The sequence below is a fragment of the Diplotaxodon limnothrissa genome, linkage group LG17 (assembly GCF_057381915.1).
Source record: "Diplotaxodon limnothrissa isolate DT_005_m linkage group LG17, D_limnothrissa_male_GT1.1, whole genome shotgun sequence".
NCBI classification, from domain to species: Eukaryota; Metazoa; Chordata; class Actinopteri; order Cichliformes; family Cichlidae; genus Diplotaxodon; species Diplotaxodon limnothrissa.
In genome coordinates this window covers 9,203,679-9,217,192 of record NC_140612.1, presented here as the reverse complement: position 1 = coordinate 9,217,192, position 13,514 = coordinate 9,203,679, and the positions used below count along the sequence as shown (strand labels likewise).

Below are 13,514 nucleotides of genomic sequence, written 5' to 3'. Positions count from 1 at the left end.
CAAAATGTTACTCGATCAATAAATCAATGGATACATTTGTCAAAGAAATTGCTTTTTCTCAGCTTGTACAACAATTATGACAGCTTACAAATGATTTTCTATCCGCACACTATTGATATATTTTCAATAGCCTCTGATAAAAATGTAATTATTATGAACAACATGAATATGAAGCAAAAATTATACTATTGAAAGCCTCGATGGCATTAAGAGGAGGACTGAATAAAAACACGTGATGAAATTAAGCATGCAGCTGAGAAGGTAAAGTAACATTAGCTGCTGTTTAGTCAATAATGTCTGTCAAAGCTAAAATATGTGATCTAAGAATTAAAATATGTTTTTACAGAAGATTTCCCTCGCATGACTTCACAGTGACTGAATTGTCTCCAGCAAAAACACAGGCCTTTAAAGAAAGAGAGGAACACATTCATCTATTTTGAATGTGTTCAAATGTCTGACCTAGTTAAGGTGACTTTGATTTATCTTCTCAGGCACTTAAACAACATCCAAAATGGACACATTGCTTGCAAGGTAAAAGCGGCAACAGTTCATGTATTTAAAATATACTCTCCCTTGCTTTTAGCTAGCTTTAGATGGTAGCTTGAGATGGCCAGCAATAGCCAGTCACTGCTCACATGCAACTATAAGGTATTTTGAGATGCTTTTTGATTCAAAGGTAGGAAGTGGTGCAGATGGAAGCAGAAGCGCTGTAAGTGGGCCAGGCTGCTGACTAAGCTAAAGGCTAGCCCAAGCAGATCAGCTGTTCCCCTGCTTTTTTCAGCCAACTTTTGGTCAGAGCAAAAAAAAAAGTTAGACTTTCTCACGCTAGGAGTGAGTATACAAAACATTAGACACTGTCCTGCTTTCATCTTACCAAAACCTGACCTAGTAAGTTGACAGAGAGTCCAGGTCAGGAAAGGGTGGACTCCATAGTTGTGCACCAATTGCTCTGTAATTATTCAGTGGCAAAAGAATATATTACAGTGGCATGATCATCAGTTGACCACTATGCTTTCTATTGTAGCAGTCCCTTAATGTTTGGCTGACTGGCTAGTTTTTATGATGCCACATCAAGCTAATATAACTTCTAAGACTGATTTCTGCTCTATTGTGTACACTGTGGCTGTTTGATGCAGGAATTACTTATCTCTCATCGCTGTTCGAGGCTTTTAGTAAGTTAGGAAAGTGAATGGTACATTCAAAAGCCCATCTGAAGCTCATGTAATATTCAGTTATCTGTTGTTGTGTTCAAACTTACAGCCCAACAAATTTTGAACATTTAACCTGTAACTAGTGGCCAAAAAAGCTGCTATTTGCGATGCTACTGTTTGTTATATTATTATAGACCATCGGCTAATATTAGCTATTTGCCAATTTATTTGAATCTGTATTAATAAATTAAAATTAAAACGCAAAGAGGAGTTCTGAGAAACACCCTGCAAACATGTTTTTTTGTGTTGACCACCCTCTGGTGTTGGTAAGACATGTTTGGAATGTCAAACAGAAAAAGCAGCTGATCAGACGAAGGTCAGGCAAAGCGTAAACAAGCAAATGAATAACTACACATGACAAATATTAGGGAAATCGCTTTATGTTTCAATATTTTGAAAGAAATATATGTTTTGGAATATAACAATAAAAATCTTATTTTAAATTTTATCAAATCACCAAATATTGCAGGAGTGTAATTATGCATTATGACATATGCAAATACTGTGCACGTATACGTATTTGGAAAACTGCACCTGAAAGATGGAAGCTTTACTACAACAACACAGTTTTTCTAAAATCTCAGAAACATCATACTAACCGTGCAACTTTCTTCTTCTCCTCAGGATACACTCAGTTTTCACCCTGTCCAGATTTACTCCCAGAGGACAAAACTACAGCTCTTATTGCACCCACACCCGTGTTGACTCGGGCTCCTTCTCTAAAGCTCCAGTCTAACAGTTGTCTCCTGGCCTCCCTCTATCTAGCAGGCTGTCATACTGAGGTGATCTAATAGGACAGAAGTGAAGTCCATACACTTTATTATGGCCTAACTGCTGAACTGTACAAAAGCAAGCCAAGCATGCACACACACAAATACTTTCAAAGACCAATGCTCCTACTGCATCTTCTTGAATCGCAGTAGCGTACATCTCTTTGTAAAATAAACTGCCTCAAAGTTTTTCACATTCAAATAAAACTAAACTAAAACTATCATGACTGATAATTTTCTCCCCTTGTGTCTCAAACCCCTTTCTCAAGATCAGGTCTACTTTTCACTATTTAGGCAAGTGTACAGACCCATTTATGAAGCCATTTTGGGGTTTGCTGCGTGTTTAATGACTATTCAAAGATGCAGCACAGTGTACTAACACTTCCTCCACATCAAAGCACTGCTCCTGAAGCGCTTGGGTGGAGCTTTAATATTTCATATGTTGATTTTCCACTCAACTGTTTCAGAGTACTTGGTACGACTATGATTGCCAATTTTAGCCCAAGCTTATTCGTTTAGCACAGGTTAGTGTTATGTAACTAACAACAAAGTATAATGGTGACAAATGTATTCATTTAATAATGGATTAGAAATGAACTCTGAAGCCTTTCACATTCAAAAAGGAATGAACTAAAACATTGTAGCAATAGCTAGAATACAGCTCTACTGACAAACAAAAGAAGGGACACATAAAATTGTCTAAGTATTTTCAGCCTTGCAGGTGTGTGAGGCTGTCCCAGCATGCACCATGGAAAATACAGGATGTTCCCTCGCAGTGCAAGAGGGTTATTATATGCTTAAGATGCGTTAAGAAAATCTCTAGGTATAACACTTTAAAATATGATGTCAACATTCATGCTCCTGGTATATGTTGAAAAGTCAACTGATAGGGTTGCAAACTATATATTTGGTAAGCTTTATAAGTAAGAAAGCTAAAGAATCAACTTGGCAAAAGCAGCAAGAAATTGCAGAAGTGTAATATCCTGATGTGTAGGAGTGTATCACTTAGGCCATCGACTGATGTGGGCTGGCACTGAGATCAGCTGATCTGTTGGGTTTGCGGCTTAGCTTGACTTTGTGACCTGCCTGAAGTAACACTTTACTTACTGGATGTTTTCTTAACTGGGAATCTTTAACAGAAATATAATGTGTAAGCTGAGAGGCCTCACCAGCAAACAGGACAAAGACTTTTTTAATGATTGCTCTTGACAAGTCAGTTTTAGCTTTGAATATTTTCAGAAGTTACCGTAAATTGATATATTATGAGGTCAGTATGCTACTTGGGCAAATAATTAAAGATCAATCACAAAACAGCAGTCAGATAGTGAAAACAATCATAAGTTTTAGGCCAAAACCAACTATTAAGTTCTCATTCTCAATGATAATTAAAGTAACAGACCATCATACCAAAGATATCAAAATTACGTCTGCATTTAGATACGATAGTCTAAAATGAGGCCCTGCGTACTATGCGTGATCTCTAAATGAACTGAAAAGGCACGTATTAGCTGCTCACATTTGCAGTATCAGGAATTAAGAGGAAGATGTTGGTAATAAGCTGCCTGTAGACCTTGTAATATCAAATCAGACAGCAGAAAACAAACCTGCCTCTCTCTTTCTCTCTCTCGCTCTCTCACACAGACACACAGCTGGAGCTCTCTCGCTTTCTGTCTTGCTCTCTTTCCGGCTTCTAACTCTTACCTTAGTTTACCTTGCCTACAAGCCCATTAATAAACTTACTCATTACCTCTGCCCTTCTCTCTCAGCACATTTTGCCTAAGTCAGTGTCTCTCTCCCACAGTCCATAACTTCACCTGTGTGTCCCTCTAACTCTGCCCTACTCACAAACACAAACATGCATAGCTCTCTACCTACCTTGCATCCAAACATCAGAGATATGGTGTTGTTGGTGCATGCTACTTTGCAGTGGCACAACATGTGGCTAACGTTAGCTAGCTGGTCCCAGACTTGGGGGGCATCCTAGCCTTCATACACACATTTCACACTCACACACCTCCACACACTCACACAGACACATGCACACATGCACACGCATGTGTTCTATCTACCGCGCTCCATCCTGTCCCACAATCCCCCACTCTGCTGCCCTCCCACCCCCTGCCCACCCCCCACCGCCTGACTACGGTCCTCAGCTGTGGCAGGCCAGCGTCCTCTCCCTCACGCTCTTCATCGCTCCCATCATCTTCATCAGTGTAATCCTCATAGCTGGTCAGGATGCAGGGAGCACCATGGTCACTGTCTGCCCGTGTGTCAGCAAATGTATGTATGTATGTGAGTGTGTCAGAAAATGTTAGCACGTGTGTGTGTGTGTGTGTGTGTGTATGTGTGTCTGTGAGTGTGTTTTCAGTATGTTGTTATTGTCAGCATGTGTGGGTCAGTCTGTCTGTGTGTGTGCATGAATGAGTGTGTGAGTGCATCTGTGAGTGTGTAAGTATGGATGTGGTCTCTCTTGTCCTCCTCTGCAGCAGCAGTCCCAATCCTCTATCTCCTCTCTCTCTATCAGTGTGAGCAGTGTGAGTGTTTGCCTCTCTCGTTCTAACACTACCCTTCTCTCTCACTCTCTCGCTTTCTCTCTCCTGCTTGCTTTCTTTCGATGTCCCTCTCTCTCCCTCTGCTTGCCTTGTTCACTTTCCCTCGGTTTGCTCCACTGCCTCTCTTGGCCCGCCTTTCAACAGCGAGATCAATGAGCGAAAAGGAAAAGAAAGAAAGACAGAAAAAAAAGAAAGAGCAGAGACCTGCTTGCAAAGGTAAACGGAGAATTAAAAATGTGTCTTCTCTCTCCCTGCATTTCTTTTACTCTTTGCACCTCTCTCACTTTCTCCCTGCTGCAGTAATGCTCTGATTTGTACATCCATACACTCCTATATGCACAGAGTGAGGAAGAGTAAGGAAATGATATAGTATTATAACGGCTAGTGAAAACTGAGCTGATAGAATATTGCACAATAAGGGAAACATAAAGAGTAAATAAGTGAGGCAGAGACAATGTTATTACATCATCCAGAGTCACAATCCATGATACATACATGCAAAGAAATACCACTGGAATAACTCGTTCATTTGACATTTGAACACAGCGCTGTTGTGCTGGTGGCACTGAGCCATTTGAAACCACAGGTGACAGTGTGATCACGGATCAGAGGAAACACGGTGTAAAAAAGTCATCAGATTTCCCAAAACACTAAAAACAGCTGAAAAAATTTGAATATAAAAAATGAACCTGCCTCTTGCTCACAAAGCAGAGCGCAGAAGCAGGCAAGGTGAAAATTTGGGTCTGACACACAGATGAATCATAAGAATCACAAAAATCATATTAAAGTTCTCATATCTAAGTGTTTTATTCTGAAAATAAGTTGGTCTTAACATCATCTTGTTTTGTGGTTTCCTACTTGCAAGCTACCCAGATCGCAGGTAGGGCTTTGGCTGTATCACACTGCCCACACTAATAATGCTACACAGTTTTATATGATTAAAAAAAGGTGTAATCTGATGAAAGTCCAGACATGTCTGAGAGCGAGAGCAGAGTCACAGCCTCCAATGACAATTTAGCTCCTAAAAATGTTCCTGCTAAAGGTGGAAACAACAAACTTGAGGCAAAAACCCACTGGGTGGGTAAAGGTGGGGTTTAAACCACTGGTTAAAAAGCTTGTCCCAATATACAACATCATTCATTTTTATTATGTTACAGTATTGTGCAGGGTCCTGAAGAGTTACAAGGTTATGTTACTTTAGTTATTGTTGAATTAAAGTGATCACATGACTTCAAGCGAATTCTACTGTTTTGGTCAGCTGACCACCAAAAAGTGCAACTTTCAAACTAGTTAAAATGCTTCAGTTCACTCTGTTGATTCAATCAGACAATGAACAGCACATAGTAGAAGTGCTGTTCATATGTGTGTGCTGCTCTAGGATGAAAGGTGAAAAACATATCTGTGCATGTCATAGCAGGTTTTAATACAGTGAAATATAGATATTTTTTAGCTCATAGCATCAATTATTTAATCTTCTACTAACTGCAACAATTGCAAGTGCACATTCATCATTTATGAGCTGTTGTTGCAGTCCGTTTTTTGATGACGTCATTCTGCATTGCAACAGCTGAGCAATTTTTACATCTGGACAATCCTGTGGGTTTTTGTAAAAAACCTGTTTGATGGTATTGCTGGTACATCTCCACAGTGACAGAGAGGGCTACTGTTATTGTTGGTGTAAACATGAGCAGGTTCCTTGCAAACACACTGTTAGTATGTAGTGGAAACTGAGATCCTTGCAAAACTATCTTACGAATAGAAGTCTTAACTCGAATGAATGAACAAATACGTCTAAAGAACCTATTAAAGTTCTGATTGATTCTGTGACAAAAACAAAGCTACTATCAGCTGCTCCCTTATTTACAAAGAGGCACCACAGCAGGTCGCTCTGCATGAGTGATGTGGCATATTTTTACACCGTGCACAACCCCAAAGGGATATGTGTGTCCTTTAGGGAAATATGTAAACCACTACCTATTACTATGTGTTTACTATACATATTAGGGTAAAGAACTCCATTAAAACTAAATATTCATTTAATAATACTATTTATTAAATAAATATTAAAAAATATTAAAGTCAGAACCGCTATAGTTAAAAGTAGTTATTTCTACCTAAAGTGCTATGTATTTGGTGTTTGTATTTGGCTCCATTCAGGGAACTCCTTGCATTTCCGTGGACATGCATGGAAAGCTGGAGTTGAGGAGAGCAGCAACAAGACCATGGCTGAACACAGAGCAGTTATGACTGACAACTGGTATGAGACTGATGTCTGTCTCGAGTTAGATACAGCATGGAAGGAGAAGCTTGGGTCAAGATAAGTTACAAAATGGCCTGCAGAAACCGTAAACAAGCGAAACCAACTTGAACCGTGTCCTCGATGCGATTTTTCAATTGGATGCTATGCCATCTGTTATCAGCTAAATAAAAACAGTGAGGTGGCCTCGAACTGAAATCTGCTGAGTTGCCAGGAAGAGCTTTGTGTTCTGCTTCAACTTATGCTGTGCACAGTTTTTGCCAATCCCCCACCCTACGTATGTAAATTTAGCGCTGTAGTGGCCACAGTTTAACCTGTTACTTTCCCAATAAAGTCAAGGGGAAAACTTCCAGTTGTTTAGGGTTTTTTATTCCAGACCAATAGCAAATATATTCAATTCAGTCATATAAAAGATCAGCAGAATTAACGCTTTGCAGCGCTCAACTTGACCAACTTACTTGAATCAATTTACAACCATGTCTGTGCCGACTCATATAGTATGTAATAAAGAATTTGCAGGAATTTAACAGGTGGGCATCAAAGACAAAGACAGCAAGCACAAAAACATATTATTCACTTCTGCTCCCGTATTGAATAATGGTGAATTTAAAGCAAAACTGACCTCTGACCTCACCTTTTGGATAATAAAGAAGTCATCACTTCATCATTTTTTGCAACACAGCTTCAAAGAAAAGCTTTTGAACTGAGTGCCGGTGTTCTTGAGTTACAGCCAAAATATTTTGTGGCTGTTATACGTGACCATGAAATTCAAATAAGTTTATCCTTGAGTCCAAGGATAAACTTATTTTTAACAGAAAGACAGTCAATAGATTTAAAGAAATTCCTTCAAGACTTGGGTCACAGTTCAGCACATTTTCTTCTATTAATCAACTAATTGATCCACTAACAGATAAATTAACCACTAATTAATTTAGCTCCACAACAGCGTGTAGCTGTTTTACGTGTTGTAAATGCCAAGTCTGAGAACGGAGCAGGCAAATGGGGGGTAAAGGGCAGAGAAAGTCAAAGAAGTCAAAGCGTACTCCTTAATCAAGCTCTTGATGCTGATGGCTGAGCCATCTGGACCATCACACATGCAGACATGCAGACCTAGACACACGCAGTAGTCTCTCTGTGGTTGCCTTTGCCTTCTCACCTCCACTTGCAAACAAACAACACAGCATGAGAGAGAAAACAGAGAAGGCGAAACTGTGCACGAACAGAGGGGCTGAAGTGAACAAACGGTGACTCTGAGGTCACAGGGGCTAATTTTATAATACGGAATAGAGGAGAAGCAAAAGGAAAAATAAACTGATACCATCTTACGGTCATTTTATAGGCTTATTGGCAAACTAATCAAGCCACAGTTTAAGATTATGGCTGTATTTAAAACTGAGTGTTAGTAATGGCAAAATATTTTTAGATGCTATTCCAGCTGTACACAGATAAAGGAAGCACCTGGGTGAGCTAAAAAAGTTTAGAAGTTAATGCAGGTAGACAAGTCCTGTAAATAATGCAATGACACAAGAGGTTATTTTAAGCGTTTCATGGGAGAAACACTGTGTTTTGGATCCACTGTGAGATTTTTAAAAGCTATATTTCCTGGATGTCATTCTATAAACCATGTGATTATTGACACATTTCAAAACCTCCTAATTTATCCTAGTCTGGGAAAATTTGCATTTTTTTTGTAGTGAACCAGACTGCTGTTTTTATAGCTGTATATCCTGAATATACCCCAAATGCCCTTCTTTTCCTTTCCAATATTTACTGTGTTACGGTGATATTTTTTCAGTAGTGTGCAGAGCAGAAAATGTAAATTTCTCATTAACTAGATTTAGAGTGAGTCAGGACTGTGGGACATCACTGGATGAGAGAGAGATTGGCCATATACTACTACTAAGTTATTCTGGATTCATACACTAACGTCTTTCACGTCTCTCTTTCAGTCCAGAAACCTGAGACTGGATTTCTCCAGAAGTCAGCACAGGCTGAAGTGCCTGTCTTCAAATAGCCTTGGTTTTTGTGATAACCTCGCACGGAGACCAGCGATACAGTGAATCCCTCTGTGTTTGGCAAAGAGCAGATGGAGCTCCTGCTGATCTGTGTGCAACCACACACACAAACATGCATACATCTGGGATGACCTAAGGGGTTCTAGATCATATGGCTCACAGAATGTACTGGGAGAGTAAAGCTCACATCGGATCACAGACCAAATTTCCTGAAACACAGAAATAAAATAACAGCAGAACACAAAAAAGAAAGAAAGAAAGAAAGAAAGAAAGAAAGAAAGAAAGAAAGAAAGAAAGAAAGAAAGAAAGAAAGGAGGATGAAGGGAGTGAAGAAAAAGGAATAAATGACAAATGGGAAAAAGCAAGAGAGAGAGAGAGAGGATGCTACCTCATGAGCCTAGCAGGCATGCACTACATGTTAACATTAGTAGGTCAGCCAGCACAGAAATAACTACGCTGTGCGGATGTGTGTGTGTAATAACCTCATACACCCCCTTCCAGCCAATCGCTGTGGATTCTCCATTCTACAAGCCAACCAATTTAAAAAGGCACCATACATCAAGATTTTAAATATGGTCACATGATCACCTTTTACCAGCTGTATATTCAGTTTACACATGAGTGAATTCCCTTTAAAATAGAGCTCATTGTTTCCTCTAAAAGCTGAGTGAGGGCATAAGACTCCTGCTGAAACCTTGTAGCAGTAGCAAAATAAACATGAGGCAGAAATGAATTATAGGACATCTGCTGTTATCTGCTGAATATTTTATAATAAATAATGCCAAGGGACATGTCAGCTGACTGTGTGTTTAAATAGCAAACGTGGATGTTTTAAGTCACTGCAGAGAAACAATGTGAAACCCACTCATGTCACTGAATTTGTTAGACAGACAGTGCCACAATGTGGCAAAACACAGGCACTGCAGTACTTGGTTATTGTTCCTTATATATTTATATTTAGTTTTTAACACATCTGTCATCTATTCATGTAAATGTGGGGAAAAAACAAGTGAAATTTCTGACATGACAAATGTTCTTCCTTCTTCTTCTCAGGCATCGCCACAGTTGATCATCTGAATTTCACCCTATCTCTACCATCCTCTTCTGTCATCACTCTGCATGTTCTCCTTTACTGCATCCTTTACGTGAATCTTCTCTGTGATCTTTTCTCTTGTCTGCGTCCATATTCCGCATGCTTGGTCCAATTGAGGACACAGCACAAGGCTCAAAAGATGAGGACACTGTTGAAGAATTTGGGATTGTGGAAATGTTTTAGCTATTTAGTCATTTTATTTCTTTGGAACTGACCAAAGAATTTGGTTTTCCAGTTTGTTTGTGTTCTCCTGTAACACCTGAAAATTTTTCCTCGTCACAATTAAGATTTTAGTTTATCATTTATGCCCCTGTTATTTATTTAAAATGATGTTATATTCAAGTTCTGCCCAGCCACGTCTTTCCCATTCGTCAGGAATCCTCTCACTCTCCTGGCTGTGGAAGACTCAGTCTGGTTAAAAGGTCCACCGCCCACTTTCCTTGATATCTCCATAGCACCACAGATAGGTCATCCAGGGGCAATCGCCTTTACACTCTTCATCCTCCATCATAGCTGCCCTCATTTCCTCCTAAAGAATCCTTTGGACTTCCTGATTCACTAGCTGTTCTCCATCCTTCCTCTCGCTCTCATTTTCTACATACATGAGCTCCTCAAAGTACTCCCTCCACTTTCCAAGCACACTTCCTTCACTCATTAGTTCATTTCCACCTCTATCCTTAATCACCCTAACCTGCTCTTTCCAGCTTGGACTCTCTTCCTTCAGCCTCACATAAAATGTAACTATAAGCCTTTGCCTTTGTCACCTCTCTCTTGTCCTGTCCTCCCAGTATTCCTGTCTACCTCCCAGAGTATCTCACTTTTCCTTTGTCAACCTCTTCGTTTGAACCACCAAGTCTTCGTGTCTTTTTCCTTTAACCAGAGGTTATACCAAATATCCTCTAGGCAGCTTCCCTCACCACGTTAGCTGTACTATCCAAGAGATCTCTCCCTTACCGACCAGATTTTGTCTCAACTGTTCCCTGAACATTTTTCAACTTACACTATTTAATCCTTGCCTCTAAGTTCATTGGCTACCATCCAGTGCTGCCTCCCCTGACCCAGACTTGCAGTCTCATATCGCTTTTAGATTGGAGCAGATTCCTTCACTCTTATGCATCAATGAACTTTCCTCTCTCTTCCTGAAATATGTGTTCACCACAACCATTTCTATCCTTTTCACAAAATCCACTGCCATCCTTTATACCATAGCTACCCAACTCCATCTCACCCCTGTTCCCTTCACCTACATGTCCACTGAAGTCTGCTTCAATCACCGCTCTGCACTAAGCAGGAACTACATTAAAAGCAAAGAATTCATTTAAACAAAAGGCCACGTTTCCTTAATTGTGACTGTCTGAAGCAGCATTCAAATAATTCTGATTATCAGAGGTTTCTTTAATTAAATCAACTTGGAGTTATTGTCCACCACCTTTTAGCAGAAAGTGAAAATATCAGAAATCCAAACGTTGTTCTAAACAATGTCAAATCAAGATGAGACTGAAGGGCAGTGCATGGGACTTCAGAACCTTTTTGATTATTGAATCATTAATATGCAAAAACAACCAGGAACAGCAAAAAGAGAGGATCAATACACTGAACTTTGTTCACTGACGCACAAAAAAAGTTGCTTCAGAGTTTGCTTGTCTAAAGAAGGAGAGGTCTCTAAACAATTCCTTAAAAGTTACCTGCTTAGAGTTGGATAAGGTCAGATTACACTACCTTGTAAAAGCATCTACAAAGAGTCGCAGACACTGCAGATTAGTAGTTGATCTTAAGGCACTACTTTTTAGTTATTCGTGACAATTTCAGTGTACAAGGACATCAATATAGAGCCACACATGGACCCGTAGATTTAAAATAGTAAGAGAAGAAGGTCTGAGTGATTAAAATCACAAAGGTTCAAAGCAACAATTGCAGAGGTAACAGGGTTATTTCAGTTTGGAGGTGTTTAGCCTTCTTTGGAATTAGACAAGTGACCTGAATCCAAAAAAAGGTTAACACTGCAGCAGGATAATGAGCCAAAAACACACCCCGAAGCTTTACAAGAAACAGCCGAAGACCAGCGAAAACCAGTGAGCGCTGACTGTCACAGATTTTCCTCCACAGTTACCAGTCACAGACTGGCAAAGCCAAACATTCCTAATATCACAACACTGACAGATTATGCTGGAATAAAAATGTACAGGACATAACTTTAAGATATAAAATACTCTGAAATTCATGCAAATTATTTAAATAATCAGCTATTAAATTGTAATATTAAAAAATATACATTTAACCAATGCATTATTAGATATCACTGGCTGACTGAAGGTACTAAGAAAGAAAAAAAATAATCTATCATATAACCGGAGTAGGCTAATGCAAAAGTCAGGGATGTAAACTTGTCAAAGTTTCTGTGTCTTTAAGACACTCAACTGTAATTTTTAAATCTTATTTCTTCTGCACCCTTTGCATTTATAGTATTTGCTTCACTGCAGAATTCAAGTGTTCCTACAAAACAACTTTCTTATAACGTGAAACAAAGCATCTCTAAAATATAAATGAACACTGTGGTCATGTTTCAGCGTCGTCAAGGGAGCTTCACACCCATGAACAGCTCCTATTCAAGAAATTTTGGATGGATTTGGGTTGGCAATTATTTCCAGTTAGCTAGCACTGGATCACTTTCATTGACTACACTGCAGCATTCGATCCACTGTGGCCAATACTGATGCATATAAGTATATAGAGTGTTCCTAAGTACTTTAGAAGAATTTAGTTTAGTGGTTAGCATTCATGATTTAGCATTAGAATGCAGCTAAGTAATGTTAAAGCTGTAACCTCTGACCCTGTACTAATTCTTCTTAATTACTGAGCTCCTCTTGGTTTTCAGCCAGTTCCTGTACCTCCTAGTACCGCTGATATACTTCTGTGGAACTAATTCCAAGATAGTTTTTAAGCCTTGCATACATAGGTGTGTTAACCTACACTTTACCTAAGATATGGTTAAAAATGAGCTAAATACTGTGAAAAACTAGGCTGCAATAATAAAAATAGTCCTACTATATTGCATTCTTGTGTTAAAATGCATTTGCAGAATAAACAGAGGACATTTAATTATAGGTAAACATGTAATTCCACACCTGAGTTTAATGTCATATAATCCTTAAGCGTACCTAAATTGTGCATGCAATAACACACAACACATACAGAGGTAATGGACAGCTGGTTATTTATTACTAAAGTAAGTTACACCTTATTTGCCTCTGCTACTCAACTACAGTACAAATCTGTTTCTTCTATGTGAACTGCAAAGTCATAAAGTGTAATTGAAATAATATAATATACATTACATTGATTGAAACCGCAGAGTGGCAGTGCTCCATTTTCACAATTAGCCCACGTGGTGGCCCAGTAGTATCGGCTGTCCTACAGGCAGGCCAGTCCAGAGACATAGTCCAATTCTCTACAGGTGTGGGCCATACAGAGCCAAGACGACGTTTCACCAAACTGTAACAGCGGTCCTGAGTCGCTATATTCGTTCTACTGCAGATGCATGTCACTGGACTCAACTGTCCTACAGCTGCTTACAAAGTTCTCTCTTGCTCGTCTCTCCTCACATGGCTTCTCTGCT

The 13,514-nt window shown here is 39.4% G+C and overlaps 1 protein-coding gene across 4 annotated transcripts in view; it reads right to left on the bottom strand.

Moving 5' to 3' along the window:
• Nucleotides 1-13,514, bottom strand: part of LOC146614611 (discs large homolog 1-like protein) — a 116,114-nt gene that overhangs the window by 90,903 nt on the left and 11,697 nt on the right. Inside the window, exon 1 of one of the 4 annotated variants that reach the window (XM_085375382.1) lies at nt 3,857-3,919. The exons of the other annotated variants lie outside the window; for them this stretch is intronic. Within the exon in view, the coding sequence (XP_085231508.1) occupies nt 3,857-3,919 (63 nt within the window). Of the gene's footprint in view, nt 1-3,856; nt 3,920-13,514 lie in introns of those variants that run through there. 4 annotated transcript variants of the gene reach the window in all.